This window comes from Hyaena hyaena, unplaced genomic scaffold, assembly GCF_003009895.1.
Source record: "Hyaena hyaena isolate Hyena2069 unplaced genomic scaffold, ASM300989v1 scaffold_277, whole genome shotgun sequence".
NCBI lineage: Eukaryota > Metazoa > Chordata > Mammalia > Carnivora > Hyaenidae > Hyaena > Hyaena hyaena.
The window spans coordinates 66867-90800 of NW_024080905.1; the positions used below are offsets into that span (position 1 = coordinate 66867).

Here is a 23934-nt window from a genome sequence, read left to right on the forward strand (position 1 = left end):
AGGAAATCCCAAGCAGGCTCTGTAGCACTGTCAGCACAGAGCCTGAAACGGAGCTAGAACTCATGAAACGGGGAGATCATGACCTGAGCTGAAACCAAGAGGAGGCTTAATTGTCCCGAGCCACCTAGGCACCCCCGCTCGTGCAGTGTGCTTTGCTCATTTAGCTCATTTTAATTTATATGGTACTTACTGCTATTTTGTTACTTGTTTTCTGATTGTTTTTGTAATTCTTTGTTCTTCTCTTGGGATTTGATGATTTTAGTGTTATGGCTGGATTACATCCTCTTTGTTTTTAGTATTTCTATCATAGGTTTTCAGTTTGTGGTAACCATGAAATTCATATATAATCTATGTATATAACAGTGTATTTTAAGTTGGTGATTGCTTAAGTATGAACACATTCCAAAATCACTACATTCCCGCCCCCCGACCCAGCAGCATTTTATGTTTATGCCATCATATTTTACATCTTCTTCTTGTATGTATTTCTTATCTAAATTATTATAGGTTGAATTGATTTTACCACTCTTGTCTTTTAACTTTGAGACTTTTCACCTTTTCTAAGTGGTTGATCCACTACCGTTAGTATATATTTGCTTTTACCAGTGAGATTTTTTTCTTTTATAGATTTTTATGTCTAGTTGTGGCCTTTTCCTTTTTGTTTAAAGAAGTCCCTTTAATATGGTAAACTTAATTTAGTGGTGCTGATCTCCTTTCGCTTTTGCTTCTCTGGCAACTCTCTGTCTTCCCTTCAGTTGTAAATGATAACCTTGCTGGCTAGAGTATTCTTGATTGTAAGCTTTGACTCTATCATGGCACTCACTCCCTTCTGGCTTGTGAAGTTCGTGCTGAGAAACTGGCTGGTGGCCTGATGGGTGGGCCAGGGTGGGGGTGGGGGTGGGGTGGGGTGGGTGGGTTCCTTTATATGTAACTGATGCTTTCTTTTTTTTTTTTTTCTTTTTTTGCTGCTTTTAAAATTCTATTTTTATGTTTTTAAATTTTTGACATTTTAATTATAATGTGTCTTGGTGTGGATATCTTTGGGTTCATCTTTTTTTTTTTTTTGGATTCTCTATTTTTCCTAAACCTGGATGTCTGTTTTCTTGGCCACATGAGGGACATTTTCATCTACTACTTCTCAAATAAGTTGTCTGCCTCTTGCTCTGTCTCTTCCTCTGGAGACTCCTACAAGGGGAATGTTAGTGCACTGATGTTGGCCCAGAGGTCCCTTAAACTGTCCTTATTTTCATATTCTTTTTTCATTTTTTGTTCAGTTTGGGTAATTTTTACTACCCTGTTTTCCAGATCACTGCTCTGTTCTTCTGTATCATAATCTGCTGTTTATTCCCTAGAGTGTATTTTTATTTCTGTTATTCTTCACCTCTGATTGGAACTTTCTTTTATTTTTGTTGAAATTCTCACTGTGTTTATCTATTTTTCTTCCACGTTTGATGAGCAGTTTGATGGCCATTACTTTGGACTTTTTATTGGGTTGATAGCTTATCTCCACTTCATTTAGTTCTTTTTCCGACATTTTGTTTTCTTTTGTTTGGAACATAGTCTTCTGTCTCCTCATTATGCCTAACTCTGTGCTTGTTTCCATCTACATCTCCGGGTCTTAAACGGGTGGCTTTATGTAAGAGATGACTGTAGGGGCCAGAGGTGCAATTCCCTCACGCTGGCCACCAGTCACAGGTGCTTCACGGGTGTTCCCTGAGTGGGACATGTGTGTCCTCTTCTCGTGGCAGCCCCTGAGCAGCACCAGGTGCATTCTTGGGTGAGGCTGGCTTCCCTCCCCCGCCTGGGTAGCTGGAGGCCCATCCCTGATGGCTACAAGTAGGCTGGTGGGCGCAGTTATCACCCTGTAGACTGCAAGGCCCTGCAGAGGGGCAGGGTGGTAAGGGGTTCTCAGTGAGGTGCGCATCCTGGCTTCAGCAGCCTAGAGGGAGGATTTCAAAATGGGGCCTGTCATCCCAGCCTCAGCAAGGCTGTCCCCAGTGTCTTACTCTCCAGGGAGAGTCCTCCCCATCCCCTTCAGAAGGTGCTCCAAGATTAGTAAGTAGGTCTACTTCTCTGGTGTATGTGCTTTGTGATCTGACTCTGATCTTTTTTGATCTTTCTGATGTGTTTTTTTTTTTTTTTTATCTGATCTGCAACCATTTGTACTGGTGTCTGGGCTGAGTCTGTGTGCAAGCATTTTTTGAGTGGGTTTTCCTTTCCCTACAGTTCTGCAGTTTTCTTGGACATACTGCCTGTTGGGTTTTATTTATTTATTTATTTATTTATTTATTTATTTAAAATGTTTTATTTATTTCTGAGAGAGAGACAGCATGAGCAGGGGAGGGTCATAGAGAGAGGGAGACACAGAATCTGGAGCAGGCTCCAGGCTCTGAGCTAGCTGTCAGCACAGAGCCTGACATGGGGCTTGAATCCATGAACCATGAGATCATGACCTGAGCCAAAGTCTGACGCTTAACTGACTGAACCACCCAGGCGTCCCTGCCTGTTGGATTTTAAAGCCAGCTGATTTGGAAGCTCATCTCTCCATGCAGGATCTAGGGCTCCATGCCCGATGTGGAGCATGGATCTCTTGGGGAGATAAGATTCCTTTGAGGTCCCTTCTGACCATGGAATGCTATTCCTGGGGTGTGGTTTTTTTTCTTATCAAGAATGTATCTCTGCCATTTCTACACATCTTGCTGCTGTCTCTTGTTGTGGGGGCTTTGTTCCTCAAGCTCCTAAGTCCCCTTCAGAAGGAATTATGCCATATGTAGCTAGCTGTACATTTGTTGTGTCGGTGGGAGGAGGTGAGCTCAGAATCTCTTTACTCTGCCATCTTTATTCTGCCATCTTCATTCTCTCATATTATTCAGAACTACTACACTGAAGAAGTGGTGGTAGTAGTAGTAGATCCAGTGACTTTGCTGACAGACTTTTCTGAGTAATGTTTCTTGATGGGAGTAGCAGGAGGCCATCTTTCAAAAAACTGCTCATTTTTAAACTCAACTTTTAAACTCCATGTCCAGTTATGCTGTTAGCATTTCTTTCTCTGTCTCTGTGAGGAGAAGCATGTTTCTATAAGAAAGGAATGTTACGCATATACCATGTTTCTCGTAGAATTTTAGAACTACGTCTACTAGTAGTATTCTGTTATTCAACTAGTAAGTTTGTGCCCTTTGCCTTCTTGAATTATAACACAGTTGCATCTTAGACTTCATAGAGGCAGATTAATTTACTAACAGCCTCTTTATCATATGAGATCTGGTGCATTGAGATAGACGTTACAAAAATGTTTTCTTTTAAGTTAAATACTATATAGATGAATGTACTTGTGCTGGTGGTCAGAAGGAGATACCCAAATAGCAGAACTTGAAACACTAGGTAGAACTGGGTTAGAAAGGCAGGCTTACAAATGTTCACGCTTGAGTATTTTTCAGAGGACTAGTGTCCTTCGAGTCAAAAGTCATTTAAATTACAAAAGAGTGGGCAGGTTGGTCGTGGCATTCAGGGTGTTCAATAATAGGTCCGGACTCTGGTCAGAGGGGTGAGGTGTTGATCAAGGTCAGTATACCAGTTGTACCAACAGATGGTATGAGGCTTTTGAATATGAGGCTGTGACTTTTCAGAACATTCCTTTGTGTTTTTTCCTGGTTGGGGACAGCAACTGTGCAGGAAGTGGTTAGATTTGATCCCGGCTGGAGCAAGGACCAAGAACTTAACAGATTAACTAACTCTGATTAAGAGTAAAGATGCAGACATATCAAGTGGTAAACAAATGAGTGAGGATGAAAAGGAGTTCATATTTATTGAATGACAAAGGGTGTTAGAACTGAGTGGACATTGTAGTCATACCCACTTCAGTGGCAGTCCACGGAGAGCTACAGAAATTATTTCACTCTAAAAGGCAGCATAAACTTACCCTTTTGAGGCATAATAATTTGGTCTTTGGGGTCCTGGGACACAACCCCCCAAGTCCTCGGAACCTCCGTAGTGATGAGTGTCTTCTGTATGCTAGTGAGAAGACTGGTAGCTGGGAGGGTCCTAGGTAGCATCTGGATGACACTTGAGAGAGAAACCAATCTTGTGGTGAGAAGGTTGGAACTTTTAGCTCTACCCCTGGACCTCTAAGGAAGGGAGAGAGATTCACTGAATCAGTGACTTAATCAGTCATGCCTGTGTAATGAAACCTGCATAAAAATTCTCGGATGCTGGGGGTCAGAGAGCTTCCAGGCTGGGAAACAATGGAGGCGCTGGGAGGGTGCTGATGCATCGCCTCTCCCGTACCTTCTCCAGCGCATCTCTTTGATTTGGCCAGGACTAACTTGTATCCTCCGTGGCAAACTAGCAACAGGAAGTGCTTTTCTGAGTTCTGTGAGTGCTAACGAATTTTCAAACCTGAGGACACTGTGGAAACCTCCAGATTTATAGCCAGTTGGCCAGAAGTACAGGTGGCACCTGGGGGTGTGCAGCTGGCATCTGGAGTGAGACCAGCCTCGATGGCTTGAACCGTTGAGCCTGTGCCGTCTCCCGACAACCCCGGGCAGCGAGAGCCAGCACTGAACGGAATTACAGGAGCCCCGGGTGGTGTGAGAGAAAACCCTGCGCATTTGGTGGCAGGAGCGTGGTGAGTAAAATTAGCCCGTCTGCCTACGTCATGCAGAGCGCAGACCATCGGGGTAGATGCTTCTGTGCCAGGGTTGCTTCAGAAGCCGTGAGTTTGTTCTTGTTCTCCAGGCTTAGACACTACACTTGTGCCCCCGTAGCTGGTGTCAGTCCCGTTCTCATCCTTGCCTTTATCACTACATTGCGCTTTTCCTGTGCCCCTGGGATCCCTGGGAGAGTCGATGGCTTTTTTCTTCCTCTCGATGGGGTGGCCTGATACACGAGGCCATGTTTGGCATTCTCTTAACTGTTTGTGTGCTTCCTCTTGCCTTTGATGGTCTCTGACAGCCTCTCTCAGATTGTGATGTTTGTCCTAATGAATCACCACCCACCATGCTCTCCTGGGCCCTTGCCCTTCCTGCTCTGATCATTTCCCCTGCACCTTACAAAGTGGGACAAAGCTCATTGTGAGGACTGTGTCACTACTGGGCACTTACTCTCTAAAGAGTTGAGAGTTGTGTGGCATGTTTGTTGCTTAACATGGGTGATTCTTATTTTTGTTTTTCATACAAGCACCTAGCATAGTGCCGTACAAACTGAAGGATTCAGAAACTTGTGAATTAAAAGCTATTAACATGGCCATGAATCTGTTACCAGAAAGATTAGAATGAATCAATAAATAAAGACTCGGATGTCAGTCAAAGAAAGACAAATACCATATGATCTCACTCATGGGGAATTTAAGAAACAAACAAAGGGAAAAAGACAAACCAAAAACCAGGCTCTCAACGATAAAGTGCAAGCTGATTGTCACCAGTGGGGAGGTCAGTGGGGGAGAGGGGACGAGTGAAATAAATGAAGGGGATTAAGAGCACACTTATTCTGATGAACACTGAATAATGTATAGATTTTTTTGAATCACTATATTGTACACCTGCGACTAATACAGCACTGTATACTGGAATTAAATAACAATAAAACCATTGTATATTATGTAAATAACATTTTAAATAACTGGATTTTTTTTTTAAGACTAAAGATGTTCTTTGCTTTTTTCAGTTTGTTCAGATCTCTGAAAAAACTCTCTTGTGCCTAAATGAAAAATTTATGTAACTTAATCCTTTTTAGTTTTCCTGATGGCCTTCTACTGCAAGGAATGAGTCATAGACGATTCACAGGAATATCCGAAGTATCGTGGTGTTGAGTTAAAGAGGTTTTAAAAAGGCAGAACATCCTATATTTGTTGGGCTGCTTGGGTATGTTCCCAGAAATGGAGTTTGTATAGACCGTGGAATTGATACAGACTAATGTAAGATTTTCTGCTTTTCAGAGGTATAGGCATAAGAATGACGGAACCAATATACCTCAGCCCCTCATTTGACAATGTACTGCCCAGCTTCTTATTTTTACAGGTAAGAATTTGTCCAAGTAAAATATTTATTGACATTGAAATGTAACTTCGGTGAGTTATTTCAAATCCAGTGTGGTTTTTTTTTCTATTACCCTATTTATTGTGGTTTATTTTTCTGATCTACCTTTTGTTAATAAGCAGTAAGAAAAAAACTGTGTACATACTCTCTTTTTCTCAACTGATATTTTCCCCTAATGTTTATTGTTGAGAGAGAGTGCAAGTGGGGGAGAAGCAGAGAAAAGGGGGGGACAGAGGATCTGAAGTGGGCTGTGCGCCCATAGCAGCGAACCGATGCTGGGCTCCAGTTCATGGACCATGAGATCATGACAGGAGCCGAAGTCGGAAGCTCAACCGACTGAGCCTCCCAGGCGCCCCTCAATTGAATTTTAAACTTTTTTTAACCTTATGTTGCCCAAAAGTGCTTTGATAGCTTATTGTAATCATTTTCCATCTCAAAATATTAATCCCGAGGGACACCTGGGTGGCTCAGTTGGTTAAGCATCCAACTTCCACTCAGGTCATGATCTCACAGTGTGTGGGTTCGAGCCTCCCATTGGGCTCTGTGCTGACAACTCAGAGCCTGGAGCCTGCTTTGGATTCTGTCTCTCCCTCTCTTCTCTCCTGCTTGTGTTCTCTCTGTCTACCAAAAATAAACATTAAAAAAAATTAATCCCAAAATAATGCATGTATTGGTACACATTTAAGTATCATCTTGGTAACTTTGAGATGCAAATGGTTTATTACTAACATACTTTTTGTCAGTTGGTTATCACTAGTTATGATATGACAGTTTTGCGGTGTCCAGTCTCGCAGATGGCAACTCATTTGATTGTTACAGTTCACTGGTTATGTGGTATTAATGTTATTATTCCCAGTATATAATGAAGATAGCGAATATCAGATCTGTTAGGTTTCTTGAACAAGGTCATATACAGTTAGTAATTAGTAATGTCTGAACCCTGACCTGAAGGCACATGCTGTTTACTCTCTGCTCTACCCAGTATTTAATCGTAAGACATAAATCCAAGGATTATTTCTAGGAAAACAGATTTACATTTATTATCTGATTCCATAATAGTGATGGTGTAATACATAGAATATGTAACCTGCTATATAGTTATACGCTATTATACAAATTCTTTCTTCTTCAGTTATCTGTGCCAGCCACCCTCCACCTTTGTTTTATTTATTTATTTTTGGTTTACATCTGTACATGGCATATAGTGCAACAATGATTTCAAGGGTAGATTCCTTAATGCCCCTTACTCATTTAGCCTGCCCGTCTCCCACAACCCCTCCAGCAACCCTCTGTTTGTTGTCCATATTTTAAAGTCTCTTATGTTTTGTCCCCCTCCCTGTTTTTATATTGTTTTTGCTTCCCTTCCCTTACGTTCATCTGTTTTGTATCTTCAAGTCCTCATATGAGTGAAGTCATACAATATTTGTCTTTCTCTGACTGATTTCACTTAGCAGGATACCCTCTAGCTCCATCCACACAGTTGCAAATGGCAAGATTTCATTCTTTTTGATTGCTGTGTATTACTCCATTGTGTATGTATGTGTGTGTGTATGAATACATAAAGAAGATGTGTATATATATGTATATCGATGGACATTTGGGCTCTTTCCATACTTTGGCTGTTGTTGATAGTGCGGCTATAAACATTGGGATGCATGTGTCCTTTCGAAACAGCATACCTCTATCTCTTAGGTAAATACCTAGAAGTGCAATTGCTGGACTCTAGGGTAGTTCTATTTTTAATTTTTTGAGGAACCTTCATACTGTTTTCCAGAGTGGCTGCACCAGTTTGCATTCCCACGAGCAGTGCAAAAGAGATCCTCTTTCTCTGCATCCTTACCAATATCTGTTATTGTCTGAGTTGTTAATGTTACCCATTCTGACGGGTGTGAGGTGGTATCTCATTGTGGTTTTGATTTGTATTTCCCTAATGTTGAGTGACATGGAGCATAGTTTCATGTGTCTATACGCCATCTGGCTGTCTTTGGAGAAGTCGTGTCTGTTCATCTCTTCTGCCCATTTCTTCACTGGATTATTTGTGTTTTTGGGTGTTGAATTTGATAAGTTCTATATAGACTTTGGATACCAACCCTTTTTTTTTTATTTTTTTTTTTAATTTTTAATGTTTTATTTCTTTCTTTTTTTTTTTTTTTTACAAATAGTTTATTGTCAAATTAGTTTCCACATAACACTCAGTGCTCATCCCCACAAGTGCCCTCCTCCATGCCCATCCCTCCTCCCCCCCACATCCATCAGTCCTCAGTTTTTGTCAGCATTTAAGAGTCTCTCATGGTTTGCCTCTCTCCCTTTCACCCACCATTTCCGCCCTTCTTCTCCCGGTTGGTCCTCTGTTAAGTTCCTCCTAGTACTCCTATACGTGCACACATATGATATTTGTCCTTCTCTGCCTGACTTATTTCGCTCAGCATAACACCCTCAAGGTCCATCCATGTTGCTACACATGGCCAGATTTCATTGTTTCTCATGGATACCAACCCTTTATCTGATACGTTGTTTGCAAATATCTTCTTCCATTCCATCGGTTGCCTTTTAGTTTTGCTGATTGTTTCTTTTGGTGTTCAGGAGCTTTTTATTTTGATGAGGTCCCAATAGTTAATTTTTGTTTTTGTTTCCCTTGCCTCCAGAAAGGTGTTGAGTAAGAAGTTTCTGTGGCCAAGGTCAAAGAGGTTCTTGGCCTGCTTTCTCCTTGAGGATTTTGATAGCTTCCTGTCTTACATTTAAGTCTTTCATCGATTTGAGTGTATTTTTGTATATGGTGTACGACAGTGGTTCAGGTTCATTCTTCTGCATGTTGCTGTCCAGTTTTCCCAGCACCACTTGCTGAAGAGACTGCTTTTATTCTATTGAATATTCTTTCCTGCTTTATCAAAGATGAGTTGGCCATATGTTTGTGGGTCCATTTCTGGGTTCTCTATTCTGTTCCATTGATCTCAGTGTCTGTTCTTGTGCCGGTACCATACTGTCTTGATGATCACAGCTTTGTAATACAGCTTCAAGTCTGGGATTGTGATGCCTCCTGCTTTGGTTTTCTTTTTCAAGATTGCTTTGGCTATCTGGGATCTTTTCTGGTTCCATTCAAACGTTAGGATTCTTTGTTCTAGCTCTGTGAAGAACGCTGGTGTTATTTTGATAGGGATTGCATTGAATATGTAGACTGCTTTGGGTAGTATTGACATTTTAACAATATTTATTTTTCCTATCCAGGAGTATGGAATCCCCCTTTGTTTTAAAGTTTGGTGTTGTGCTAGGTGCTTTGAATATATTATTACAAGCATTCACTAGCTTACACCTAAGGACAACTGATACTGTTAGTTGAATGATGTTCAATAACCATTTAACTTGTGAAATAAAGTAGTTCATGTGATGACGGGCTGAAGAAATTCACCTTAAAAGAAATCATATTTTGTAAGCAAGAGTTTGGCAACTGGTAGCCTTTATCCATTCTACCTACTTAGTGAAGCTGCTTTATAGACTGGGTGGAATTAGAAAGCTATTGGAAAAATTCCTGGGGAAATTTGTGCTTTTTTTTTTTTTTTTTCCTTTTTTGACTGCCTCTTGGCCTTGCCATTATCTCCAAATCTCTATTCTTTGTTGCTTCTAACAGCTGATGCAAAAGCTTTGCATTGTAGGCTTTTTTTTTTTTTTTTTTTTTGCTGGGGTATGTGTATGTGTAAGGGGCTATTGATAACTGATTGTTTTTCATTTTAGTACCTGAAGTTATACTAGAATATGTTTTTCAGAGTGAATTGGAGTGTTGTGTACAATCATTAAAACTACAACTGTATAATACCATTTGGTTTTTCAAAATCAAAAGGAAACTTTTGAATTGCTTAAACACAGTCCACAGAATCTCAAAATAATCGTAGGTGTCCTTCACATTTGAAATAATTGTTAAAGGTTTAGCACTTAAATACTTATAAGAACTGCTTTCAGTTAAATTCTAATAACATTTTAGTTTAGCTGGAATAAAACATAGTGCCTGAAACTTAATTTTCTCATTGCCTGGTTCCTTGCAAATAATTAATTTAAGGGCCAGATGAGGTTGGACAACCTAAGGAGCTTTTAAATAGATACTACTGCCTGGACACTAGCACCAGAATTGGTTTCAGTTGGTCTGACGGGGGTGGGGCCTGGGTCTGGATGATTAAAAGCTCTTCCAGGTGATTCTCATGTGCAGTTCAGGCTGAGAATCACTATAGCAGAGCCATGGGGTGCATCTGGCTCCACGTTAGAATCCCCTGGGGTGATGTTGCAAACACTGGTGCCTGGGCCATATTGCCAGAAATTCTGGTTTAACTACTCTAGATCAGGACTATACACTTTTGACAAACTCCCTAGGTGATTCTCTAGTGTAGCTAGGGTTAAGACATACTGTAGAGAAAGGTAATTTAGTAGATTAAATTATTTCAAGAAAACTTTGTCATCATTTAAATATTGAATAAAGCCTTTTTATTTGGACTGTCTGATAATTTCAGTTTATTGCACTGCCAGAAGGCTCTTAATGTATTACTTACGTTTGATTGTAAAGTTCTGTCATCTTTGACCAGGAATCACCGAATCTCCCATAGCCACATAATATTGGAGTTCAATTTTTAAATATTTTGGGGATAAATTAGACCATTTGAGAGAAGCTCTGTAACAGGGTAAGCTAAGTTTAGTGTTTAATGTGGAGGGATAGCTCTTCAGGTGCCAAAATGATTTGCATCGATTTGAATGCTTCCTATACCCATAGGGGGCGCCCTTGCGCATTTGTGTCTCCTTTCTCACTGTTGATTCTGTTTTCAAGTGGTGATCTTGGATTTACTTGAGAGCATTGTAACCTTCTCCCAGTTCTTGAGAACATCCTAATAGATACAATTCCAGTGTGAGAACGAATTGACACCTTTAAACCTTAAATAGCTCTGTGCTTGTTAGCCTCTGTTGTTGTTTTTTTCTTGCCAATTAAAAAAAAATGCATTACTTTAAAGGAAATGCAGTACTTTGCGATATTCTAGCTTTTAAACAATATTTATTTATTTTGAGAGAGAGCATGTGTGCACAAGTGGGGAAGAGGCAGAGAGAAAGGAGAGAGAATTCCAAGCATGCTCCATGCTGTCAGTACAGAGCCCAGTGCAGGACTTGAACTCACGAACCATGACTTGAGCTGAAATCAAACATCGGACGCTTAACTGACTGAGCCATCCATCCCGGTATTTCTATTTTATTTGAGGCAAACTGTTATTCTAGAATAGCAGTCCTTACATGATCAATACTAATAATGAGTTAACATATAACTTACTGCAGTATAACTTACTGCTATGGGTATTTGAGTTGTCTGGTCTCATAGTACATTTCTAGGTGCCAATCAGAAATGGTAAGATTTTTTTACATTTTACTTTTCTCCTACAGAAATGTGGTAATGGTGGGGAGATGGGAACCCAAATGCCTTTGAGTGGCATTAGCAGCATAAAATTAGAATTCTTAAGTGGGCGTTAGATGGTGAAGCGCCTGAATTGCAAAATTTTATACATTTTCTTAGAGAAAAATCTAGAGATTTCTTACATTTCTAAAAGGGCTTTGGCCTTCAAAATGTTGAGAATTGTTGGGGTACCTGGTGGCTCAGTTGGTTAAGCATCTGACTTTGGCTCAGGTCATGATCCTAATGGTTCATGAGTTCGAGCTCCACATCAGGTTCTGGGCTGAGAGAGCCTGCTTGCAATTCTCTCTCCCTCTCTCTCTACCCATCCCCTGCATGCGCGCGCTCTCTCTCTCTCTCTCAAAATATACAAACTTAAAAAGATACTGAATTGTTGAGAAAAAAACAATGATTTTGCTAAATTGCTTGGGGAAATGCATCTGTGTATGTGTGTCTTGTGTGTGAAGTTCCTATGAGATCTTAGGATAGATAATCTAGGAAATTGTGAATTTCCTGACACTATTATGTTAACAGAAACCATATTTTGGCGGAGGATGCTGTCCTGGACTACCTCCAAAGATTTGTTTGTGTTCTGTGATTCTGAATTTTAAAATGATTTAGAATCATTAGGGGCACCTGGGTGGCTCAGTCGGTTAAGCATCCCACTCTTGCTCTCCATTTGGGTGTTGATCTCAGGGTCTTGAGTTTAAGCCCTGTGCTGGGCTCCGTGCTGGGCTCCGCGCTGGGCATGGAGCCTACTTTGGAAAAAAAAAAAAAGATTTAGAATCATTGGTAATTGGTTTTTTTTTTCTTTATAGAATTTGCCATCTGCTGTAGTAACTCATGTTCTGGATCCTCAACCTGGAGAGAAGATTCTAGATTTGTGTGCTGCACCCGGAGGCAAAACAACACACATTGCAGCACTAATGCAAGATCAGGTAAGACTATCTTCATAGCAAACACTATTCTAAACATATTATGTATTTCAGTGTTGAAGGTGGAACTACATATAACTTAGGAAACACACAGACGTTTATGATCTGCATTATTTCAGATGCATTATTTCAGATGCATCTCTTCATTGATGGGATTCATCACATGTTGAGTTTAGTACATAATTATCATTTGTGAAGACTGTCTAAAGATCTTCTTAAATCCCAAATTTGCTAATAGATTTGTAAAGTAGAAGTCTTCTTCATAAAGATACATTTAAATGAAACATTTAAGAGGTTTTTTCTATGTTCTTAAGTATGACTTGATACTTTTTAAACTATTCAATTTCGCCAGTAAAAGTTAATTTGACAGCACATTACTGAAGTATCAGATTATTCATTGATATATACATATGTACATATATGATCCACACACATCAAACACATCTTGAGATTTATGAAAAACTTTATGATCTGTCTTAATTATAAAGCTTGTTTTATTGTCACAAAATAGAGTGAGTCATGGATAACTTTATCTCAGATTTACTGCTTTTACCTATGTGTTTATATATTTATATATATGCCAGTATGTTTTCTTTCATTATTGGTTAGTCTTGTCTATTTAGAATTCAGTGTGACCTTGTAAGCTTTCTATACTGCAACTGCGATTCTTCAACTCAAGAGGATACAGCCAGTTGATGATGCCATCTTTCTTCTTGTTTCAAATTCCATACAATTAAATGGTTCCTGAAATACTGAGACATGCTAGTATCTTCACCTACTTTGATCTGAAGTCGGATTTTGATTGGTTGGTTGCTTAAACAGATACTTAGTACTCCCATGTGCGGAGTACTGAACAGATACTTAGTACTCCCTTGCCGAGTACTGAACAGATACTTAGTTAGTACTCCCGTGTGCCAAGTACTGAACAGATACTTACTTAGTACTCCCATGTGCCGACTACTGGGAGTGCAGCAGTAGACCACAGTGACCGGAATTCCCTTCATCTAGCTTGCGTTCTGGTTATGAGCAGACTGATACTAAACTAAATGAATACAGGATATGGCCTCTGTGATTATGGTAAGGGCTGTGGTGAGAAATGAAAGAAGGTGAGGGGAATTGGGGGAGGGGAGGGAAGGTGAGGACACAGTTTGAAGGAGGGTGGTGAGGGAGATCCGCACTGGGAAGGCAACTTTTGAGGAAGGGCTGGGAGGTGATGAGCAACATGGAGGTCTGTGAAACGGGTGTTTTAGTGAGAGGAAACAGCAAGTGTAAGTGTGCCGAGGCCGGAAGGCACCTGCCTTGTTTGAGAAGCCTCTGTGGTCTTCTGAGGAGGAAGGGAGGGGAAGAGCCGTCAGAGAGGTAGGGCCCAGGGGAGGACATTCGGGTAGAGCAGCTTGCAGGGTCTGACAGGACTTCTTCCCCGGCACTTGGGTGATGGGAAGTCGTTGCAGGTTTTGAACACAAGAGTGGCATCAGCCTCCTTGCTATTTGAAGTATCATTGTGGCCACTGCACTGAAAAGAAGCTGTAAGAGGCTGTGGGTGCCTGGTTAGGAGACCGTAATTCTGGGACGGGTCGTGGAGGCGGTAGATTCTGGAGTGGTTTTTGAGGAGTGGGGTTGTAAGGAGTTGCAGATGCACTGGATGTGGGTTGTGGAAATGAGAAAATAATCAAGGGTGACTTTTCTACATTTGGGCCTGAGAAAGTAGAGAGAGAGAGAGAGCTAGGTAGGGGTGACTGGGAGGAGCAAGTTCTGCAGAGAAAAGTCAGAACCTGAGTTTTGGAGATAATAAAATGAAGTGTCTGTCAGATTTTAAGGGGGTGATGTCGAGCAGGCAATTGGGTGTTTGAGCCTGGAGTTCAGGAGAGAGGTCTGGACTGGCAATAAAACTTTGAATTGGAAATGTGAATATATACAACACAGAAATTTTAAGTCGTCAGCATATAGATAACGCGTAAAGCCATAAAACTAGCGTGGGTGGCAATAGAGAGCAAAGAGGCCAGAAGACTGAGCCACCTGGGTACCATGTGCCAACATTCAGAGGTTGGGGAAAGGTGGAGGAGTGGCCAGCGGTGTCAGAGGGAAACCAGAGGAGCGTGCTACCCTGGAAACTAGGTGAAGGAGGGGACCGAAAGGCAATGGAGAGATCAGCGGTGTCAGATGTTGTTTCCGCCCCATAAAAGGAGGACTGAGAAGTACCAGTGGACTTAGCACCACGTAGGTGATGGCCGAGCTTCTCGTGAGCAGTTTGGTGAGTGGAAATGTTTGCTTGGATTGAGAATGAGAGATCTGAAATGTGAATCAGAACCACTCCTTTGGTCCTGGGTGGGGCGGGGTGGCGGGAAGTAGTTACTTGTACAGGAGTGCAGTGAAATGGGACAGCAGTGGGAGGTGAACTCAGGGAATACTTTTTTTGGGATGAGAGAAATGATAATGATTATATGCTAATGAGAGATGACGTAAGAGGGGAAATAGGTAACACCAGAGGAAGCAGGGAAAATTGCTGGGTGGTATCTTTGAGGAGGTGACATGGGCTAAGATTTGATGCACAAGTGGACGGCTTATCCATGGAAATAGGAAGGGAGGCTGAGTACGAGGTGCTGATGTTGGTGGGCTGGTCAGTGTCGTAGGAGACTGGACGATCTCTTCTGATTGTTGGATTTTCCTCAGTGAAATAGGAAGCAAGGCCATCAGATGAAAATGGGGATGCGAAGGAGGTGGTAAGAGCTAGGAGGTAGGAAATTCCAATCCAGGAAAATGAAGTGGGGATGGGCTATGGATATGTTGTAGGAATTCCAGTTTGTACCGTGGGCTCCATGAATACAAACGGTCATGAATTTAAGGCAGGATTAGTAGCCATAACGATGGGCTTTTTATTTTTAAGCTGCCTGGGGACACACAGGAGGTTGGTGAAGAAGTGGATTAAACACAGCAGCATTTTGGGCGTGCTTACACTAAAACACAAAAGCGTGTGTAGAAGAGTGATCTGATGTAACAAGGAATCTAAGCTGGGTAAAGAGCATAGCCAGGACAGTAAGACTGAGCCAGTGGGTGCATTCTTAATTTTCTAAATTAGCTCATGTTTCTTCAGTGGGAGGATTTCTTAGGCACCTAGGAAACTCAAAAATTTTTGTCATGGTACTAATTTATGAGTAAGAAAAAGTTACCCACCTAAGGCGTAAGACTTTCTGGCATTCTTTCTGTAGAAATACTTGAGTAAGGCTTACCAAAGCCCTTCTGCTCTAGCTGATTTACTTGATGGAACTAATATTTGCCCACTCCCCAAAGTGCCAGGTGTTGGACTTTGCCAGGTGATCATTTTTGATCTGTATTTGATGGTTTTTAGGATGCTTAAGCAATTTACAAGTAGCCTTGCACAGAAAACAGGAACATTGAACATTTCAAGGTGAAATTGTAACTTTTCCCTTTCATTAGTGCAAACCGTTGTATCCAAAGACTTCTGATGAAAATTCAAATTACTTGCAAGTTATAACTATTATAACTTCTGCAACATTCACTATGTCACAAGCAGAGGGATAAAACATATATACATTTATATATTTTTAATAAATACATCGAAAGGTTAAAACTATCTCTGCACTGTATGCGTGTGTATCTACATACACTGTATATAGGCACTGTATATATGTACTGTGTGTGTGTATATATGTATGCATTCTGTGTACAGGTGCCCCCCCCTCCCCAACACTTGCGGTAGCACTAGTATAACTTCAATGAGTGGCCGTAAAGTAACTAAGGAAGAAAAAGATATTTGTTGCTTAAATTTTGGGGAATTCATACTCTGGGTTCATAAAGGAGGTATACTTGCCTGTTTACTTATATTCTTGTTTGTCCAAAAAGAATTTAAGGTGTTAACAATAAAAACTTTAAGGAAAAATGTATTAAATACCACCAGTGCATAAAATGCAGAACAAGCAAGATTAATTTTATGGAGTTGTGTGTAATGCAGATCATAGTTAACTTGAAATCCTAATTGTAAAGATTATGACACACCTTGAAGTAGTGATCATAACCCCCCCTTAATTTATGATATATGATACTTATTGTGTTCACTTAGAAATTTTTATCCACAGATATTTTATGCTCTCTAATAAGAAGTCATTTCAAAGAGAATCTGGATATTTTAAATGTGTCTGTGTTTTGTTGTTCTGTTTTCTAGTGTTGCGTAAAAATGACCACAGAAACCTTAGCAGTCTACAGCTAAACATTTATTCAGCTCAGGAGTCTGGGCTGCAGTTGATCCCTGCAAGCCTGGCTTGTGTACCTGATCAGCTGCAGGTCAGCTAGGGGTTCTCAGGATCTTGAGGGGGCTCATTCACTTGGGTTTGGCTGGTGTTGGCTTATCTGAGGTGACCTCAGCAGAGACCACTAGGCTGCCCTGCCGCTGCTTCCTGTTCTCTTACCTTCCTCCTGGGGTGGTCAGGGGACCAGCCCCGCAGAGGGCAAAGCAGAGAGCAAAGGCAGGTCTTTACATATCTCTGTTTGTATCACACGTACCATCTTCCCATTGGTTGATGCAAATCCTGTGGCTCTGCTCAAGTAGGAAAGGCACCTGACTGCAAGGTGAATGCCAAAGGATGGGGGATATGTGGAGAGTTGAGTTGGAATTAGGCAGTTCCCCCGCAGTGGGCCACCAGCGGAAATGAACAACTTTGAATAGAAATATGTGACCTTGTTAAATTCCAGATTTTGTTGCTGTTCTTGATCTCTCGTTATTTATTTTGATAAGCACATTTTATGTGAGCATAGCCTCCAGTTTTATACTTCTGTAAAAGTAGCCTTCAGGCATCTCCACAGTAGTACGTTGGAAACTCATTCTGGTTGTTGTTGCTTACTTTTCCAGTTCCACTCTCTTAAAATGGTTTTCCTGTTGGTCAAAATATTAAGAGGAACCGTGACTACCACTGAACCTGGTGGCACATTTAGGAACATCATCAGCAAGTTTTCAGCACTGTTGTCTATGCATCTGATGTGCATCTCATACACGGATCTCATACAAGGATGGTGTATATATATAAAAGCAAAAAAAGCTAGAAAAGACATTGAAGACTTAGTCTTGCCATCTCTGCAATATCATTTCATACTCTATTTTAAAAATCATATGAATGTCATAGGGCATTTGTAGAAATGTGGTATCATCCTTGTTGACTTTAAAAAAAAAAACAAAAAAACTTTCTTTTGAGAGTGAGCAAGTGGGGTATAGGCAGAGGGAGAGAATCCCAAGCAGACTCTGTACCCAGTGTGGAGGAGGATTCGGGGCTCGATCTCATGACCGTGAGACCATGACCTGAGCCAAAATCAGCAATGAGATGCTTAACCAACTGAGCCACCTGGGCGCCCCAAGACTTCAACTTTAAAACTAGGGGTGGGAGAAAAGTAGGGAAAGACCATAATGTTTCATCAGTTTTCCTTAGTATTAATAGTTTTCATGACTGCTTTGTGTATCCACCTTATTTTTATGTGTGTTTTTGTTTGTTTTTTAGGGAGAAGTAATAGCACTGGATAAAATAGCCAACAAAGTAGAAAAAATAAAACAGAATGCTTTATTGTTAGGGCTGAATTCCATCAAGGCGTTTTGCTTTGATGGAACAAAGGCTCTTAAACTCGATATGGTTAAGGATGCTGAAGGTGAGTTAAATTTTATCATTATAGGCTTCTGTGATTGGCTGTTGGAAGCAAATAGATTTTGCTTTCATTATTCTAGCCCTAAAATATCCACAAGACTTCAAAGCTGGCATAGATCTAAGCTATTTTGCCATAATAGATATCATTTTGCTTTTTACCTCATCCCTAAATGTCAGATTTTAACAATGTAGAATCAAATCCCCAAGACTTGGTCAAACCCTTTGGTCTTACTGTATTTGTCTTAATTTCATATTAAATCTCAGAAAGCTTATTAGCCTTTCAATTTTATGATTCTTGAGCTATTCTGTCTTCCTCATTTTTCTTGAGAGAATGGGGCTGTGGAGCTAGGGAGGGAGGGAAAACTGTCCCATATCTTGTGTTAGAATAAAATGTTGCATTTATTAAGTCACTTGATTGCTCTGTTTCTTTGTTTAGATTTGATTTCATGAACTACTCCAGAAACTTGCATATTTTAATGAGTGAATTGACATTAATGTTCCCAAAATGTTTATCAGTGAAAGATGCTTCTTGATTAATCACTTCTCTGCCTTTTGGCTAAGATCAAGTGTAGTGTCTACTATCATGAGTTTAGTATCTGATATGTCCTTTCTCTGAGGACAATATATTACAAGGATTTTTGGCGCCAGGAGATGGAATAGGAGCTTGCTCCATCCATTTCCATGCATCAACGTATTTTTCCAGTATTCCCAGGAATAGTGCACCTTTTTGAGGGAATGAAAATTGTCTGGGGTGGAAAAATGCTACTTAGTTAAAGGTGACTTTTATTTATTTTCTTTTTAGTGTTTATTTATTTTGAGAGAGCATGTGAGCTGGAAAGGGGCAGAGAGAGAGGGAGAGAGAAAATCCTAAGCAGGCTCTGTACTGTCAGAGCAGAGCCCAATGTGCGGCTTGGTCTCACGGAATCATGAGATCATGACCTGAGCCGAGATAAAGAGTTGGATGCTTAACTGACTGAGCTACCCAGGTGCCCTTAAAGATGACCTTTACAAAATCAAGGCCATGGTTTTGATTCCCCACCCTGTACGGACCATCTAACTTTCCCGTATATAAGCTGTTGTTCCTAAGAATGACTAATAGACAATGGACAGCTCAATTAATCCATTACTGTTACTTTACTGAAATCACTGGTAGGTGACCAGTTTTTACATATCATTGAATAAAGTGACCATACTCATAAGTGTAATAGGTTGAGATTAGGGTAAGAAGAATCAAGATGTAGGGGTAGCCATCTTAGTGGTCAGTCTCTGGTGCTATAGGAAGACATATTTTAACTGACTTGAAATATTCAGTCACCGAGTTTTCACTCATCCACGTCACTTTATTAGCTAATGGTCCTAGGTTGTCATCTCTAGCTCTTTTTTTCATCAAGACTTGTTTCATAACAGATACTGGATGGTACTTTGACTTGGGGTATGAAACCTAGAATGTCAGGCAATAGACATCTGGTGGAAAATGCATCAGTAGTAATGTGAACATCACCATATCTTTGAGATTCCTGGAAAGTGAGGGGTTATTTTGTGACACTTGCCTAACGTGTAATAAACACACAGGATGAACAGATAGATGCAACACATAGAAGTTTTCCTAGAAAAATAGGGATTGTTCCAAGGAACAAGTTCTGGACTATAGGATTTATCTTCTCACGGAAGTGGGAATAGGTCATATTTAATTGCCTGATTACGTGAGAACAGCATTTCATGGTCAGATGATTGTTAACCCAAAAGAGTTAGCCAGGGGATTTATATTAGAGTATAGGCTCATAGGCTGTATCAGAGAGACTCAAAATTCAGTGGCTTAGAACATATAAAAGAGTTTTTATTTCTTTGTTTTTGTTGTTTATTTTGGACTCACTGAGCAGAAGTGGACATTCAGTCCTGGTACTTTCATCTCTGGTCCAAGATAGATGTCCCGGTTCTTTCAAGGGGACGGGAAGAGAAACCAGATTTCTTAGTAATGCATACTACAGCTGGGCAGATCTGTCATTTGATGATCAGTTTTGCTGCAAGTGGGGGCTGGAAAATGTGGTCTTTAGCTGTGTGGCCATGTACCCTGTGCGAAACGTGACCGTAGGCAAAGAGCATAATGGGCGTTGAAGAGCACCTAGGAGTCTGACCAAGGCTTTGTATTACTCAAGGTGGTGATGGTGACCATTTACATTTATTCATAAGATTTTTAGAATTTTTAATTTAGTATAGTTGACGTAGTGTTATTAGGTTCAACTGTACAACATAATGATTCTACAATTCTTTACATTATTCCATGCTCAACACAATTAAGTCACCCTCTGTCATCATAAAATGTTACTAAATTATTGACTGTATTCCCTACTCTGTGGTGTTTGTTTTTTAATCTCTGTGACATACTCATTTTATAGCCAAAAGTTTGTACCCCTTAATTTCCTTCACTTATTTTGCCCATCAAATCACCCACCTCCCTGCTGGCAAACACCGGTTTGTCCCCTGAATTTGAGTCTATTTTTGTTTGTTTGTTTATTGTTTTAATATTTAGAGCCCACATATAAGTGAAATCCTATGGAATTTGTCTTTCTCTGTCTTGTTTTACTATCATACCGTCTAGATCCATCCGTGTTGTGGTGCGTGGCAAGATGCCATTCATTTGTATGGCTAACTAATATTCCGTGTGTGTGTACCACATCTTTATCCATCTATCAGTAGACTCTTGGGGTTGTTTCTATATATTGGCTATTTAAGTAATGCTACAATAAATGTAGGAGTGCGTATATCTTTTTGAATTCATGTTTTTTTTTTCTTCAGGTAATTATCTAATGCCAGAATTACTGGATCATATGGTATTTCAACTTTTAATTTTTTGAGGAATCTCCATACTGTTGTCCATAGCAATTGTACCAATTTACATTCCCACCAGCAGTGCACAAGACTTCTCTTTTCTTCACATCCTTATAATGTATTATTTCTTGTCTTTGGTACTAGCCATTCTTACTGGTGTGTGAAGTGAGATCTTATGGTGGTTTTATCTTGCATTTCCCTGATGATTAGTGGTGTCGAGCATCTTCTCATGTGTCTGTTGGCCATCTGTATGTCATCTTTGGAAGAATGTCTTCAGGTCCTGTGCCCATTTTTTAATTGGATTCTTTGGGTTTTTTTTGGTGCTGAGTTGTAGAAGTTCTGTACGTATTTTGGTTATTAACACTATACAGACATATCATTTGCAAAATCTTACATTCAGTAGGTTTGCCTTTTCATTTTGTTGATGGTTTCCTTTACGGTGCATAAGTGGTTTAGTTCCAGTAGTTTATTTTTGCTTTTGTTTCCCTTTATTGAGGAGACGTATCCATAAATATGTTGGTAAGGCTGATGCAAAGAGATTACTACCTATGTTTTCTTTTAGGAATTTTATGGTTTCAGGTCTCATATTTGGGTCTTTAATCCATTTTTTTAAATGTTTTATTTATTTCTAGGAGAGAGAGAGAGACAGCGTGAGCAGGGGAGGGTCAGAGAGAGAGGGAGTCACAGACTCTGAAATAGGCTCCAGGCTCTGAGCTGGCAGTCAGCACAGAGCCCGACGCGGGCCTAGAACCCACGAACCACGAGATCATGACCTAAGCGAAAGTCGGACGCTTAACCGACTAAGCCACCCAGGCGCCCCAAGGGTCTTTAATCCATTTTGAATTCATTTTTGTGTATGGTATGAGAAAGTGTTCCAGTTTTATTCTTTGGCATGTAACTGTCCAGTTTTCCCAGCACCATTTATTGAAGAGACCATCTTTTCCCAATTCCCCATTGTATATTCTTGCCTCCTTTTTCATCAATTAAATGAACATAAAAGCATGGTTTTATTTCCAAGCACTCTATCCTTTTCCATCGATCTTTTTTTGTACCAGTACCATATTCTTTCAGTTACTATAGCTTTGTAGTATATCTTAAAATCTAGAATTGTGATACCTCCAGCTTTGTTCTTTTTCAAGATTGCTTTGGTATTTGGGGTCTTTTGTGGTTTCATACAAATTTTAGTATTATTTGTACTAGTTCTGTGAAAAGAGCTGTTGTTATTTTGGTGGGGATTGCATTAAATCTGTAAATTGCTTTGGATAGTATGGGAATTTTATTCTTTCCATCCATAAGTATGGCATATCTTTTTATATGTATTGTCTTCAGTTTCTTTCCTCAGCGTCTTCATGATTTTCAGAGTACCAGTCTTCTCCTCCTTGGTTAAATTTATTCCTAGGCATTTTATTCTTTTTGGTGCAGTTGTAAATGGGATTGTTTTATTAATTTCTCTTTTCCATATAGAAACACAATAGATTTCTCTATATTTTGTATTCTGTAACTTTACCGAATTCATTTATTCTAATAGTTTTTTTCTTACCTCTTAAGGAATTCCTTTTAACAGTTCTTATAAGGCTGGTTTAGTGGCGATAAACTCCTTTAACTTTTGTTTCTCCAGGAAACTCTTTATCTCTCCTTCATTTCTGCTTCAAGATAACCTTGCTGGGTAGAGTATTTTTGGTTTAGGTTTTTCCTTTCAGCACTTTGAATGCATCATGCCACACCCTTCTAGGCTGCAGAGTTTCTCTAGAAAAGTCAAAAAAACTGATAACACCTGATTGTCAGAGCCCCCATTTTTAGGTTGTGCTGATTTTCAAAACCAGATACCATGAAGGCCCATCTTCCCAGTAAGTGCCCAGGACTGGGGTGCCTGCTGTGGGCTTCTGATCCACTCACCTTCCAAGTTTGGTGATGTCCCTTCCTTTTGTGGTTTTTCACACTAGGAGTTCGGTTATCGACCTCGGCCCTACCCCTCTTACCCTTTTTGATGTGGCCTTCTCTCTGTGACTAGCTGTGGGAGATCTCTCCCCATCTGGAGACTTTAGTTGGAGTGGATGCGGTTGTGGTTTAGTGTGTCTATGGGATAAGTGAGCTCAAGATCCTCCTACTCTGCCATTTAACCCCCTCATGTGTTCCTCATTCCTTTCAGTTAATAAAATATTTCTTTTCTTTTTAAGTTGAAAGAGTTTGAAGCCCTCTGAGTGGACAAGTGAGGTATAACGTAAGGTGGCCAGAAGCAGATTCACGGACTCTGTAACCAAGCACTGACGTCAAGTTGCAGGATGGTTTTGATTTTTAAACAGTTCTGGGTATGAACTGCTGTTGTAGGAAATCATTTCATCACTTAGTTGCTTAAAACACTAATTTTATTATTATTCGCACAGTTTTAGGGAACAACTGGGGTGAGTGGTTCTCACTTTCAGTATCTGATGCAAATAGCAGTCACGTGGTACCTGAGGGAAGGGTCGCCTCTCAAGCTTCATCTACCACATGCGTGTCTGGAGGTTGATGGTGACCATCAGATGGGACCTGCACATGGCCTCTCTCATGTGTGCTGGGCTTTCTCAGACTGTGCTGCTCGGGTTCTGAGAACTAGTGTCCTAAGAGCCCCAGGCAGAAGCTGTATCATCCCTTTTGGGACTTAGTCCAAAAGTCCTGTAGCATCAGTTCTGCTGTGGTCCAGAATAAAAGCGAAGGAACACTAGATCCCACCTCTTGTGGGAGAAGAGTCAGTGTCAAATTGAAGGGCATGTGGGATGGGGAAGGTATTGGCATAGCCATCTTTGGAAAATAGAATTTTTCCACAGTTTTAAATACTTTGTATTCCTAGTGCATAAATTTATATGCACAAAAATTGTTAGCGGGACATGGAATAAATACTGACTTGAAAAATGAAAGACCACAAAATCAATAATTCTGCCAGTTTACTTCAGGGTGACTTTCACCTGCTCCGTAAATTGAATTAATATGATTAAAATTCTTATAAAGCATATACTAAGGTGATTTTGTTTTATATTTTTTTATGTTTATTTAGGGTGGTTTTTTTTTTTTTTTTTTTTTTTTTTTTTTTTTTTTTT

General features: G+C 40.2%; 1 protein-coding gene and 1 non-coding gene across 5 annotated transcripts in view; both read left to right on the forward strand.

The window, feature by feature from the left end:
• Positions 1 to 23934, forward strand: part of NSUN6 (NOP2/Sun RNA methyltransferase 6) — a 63267-nt gene that overhangs the window by 24376 nt on the left and 14957 nt on the right. For all 4 annotated transcript variants that reach the window (XM_039245870.1, XM_039245873.1, XM_039245872.1 and 1 more), the window contains exons 7-9: positions 5933 to 6014; positions 12267 to 12386; positions 17888 to 18032. In XM_039245870.1, coding sequence (XP_039101801.1) covers positions 5933 to 6014; positions 12267 to 12386; positions 17888 to 18032 — 347 coding nt within the window. The remainder of the gene's footprint in view (positions 1 to 5932; positions 6015 to 12266; positions 12387 to 17887; positions 18033 to 23934) is intronic.
• Positions 18565 to 18756, forward strand: LOC120240988. Its single transcript, XR_005530799.1, has one exon. It is a non-coding gene; the product is annotated as a U2 spliceosomal RNA (small nuclear RNA).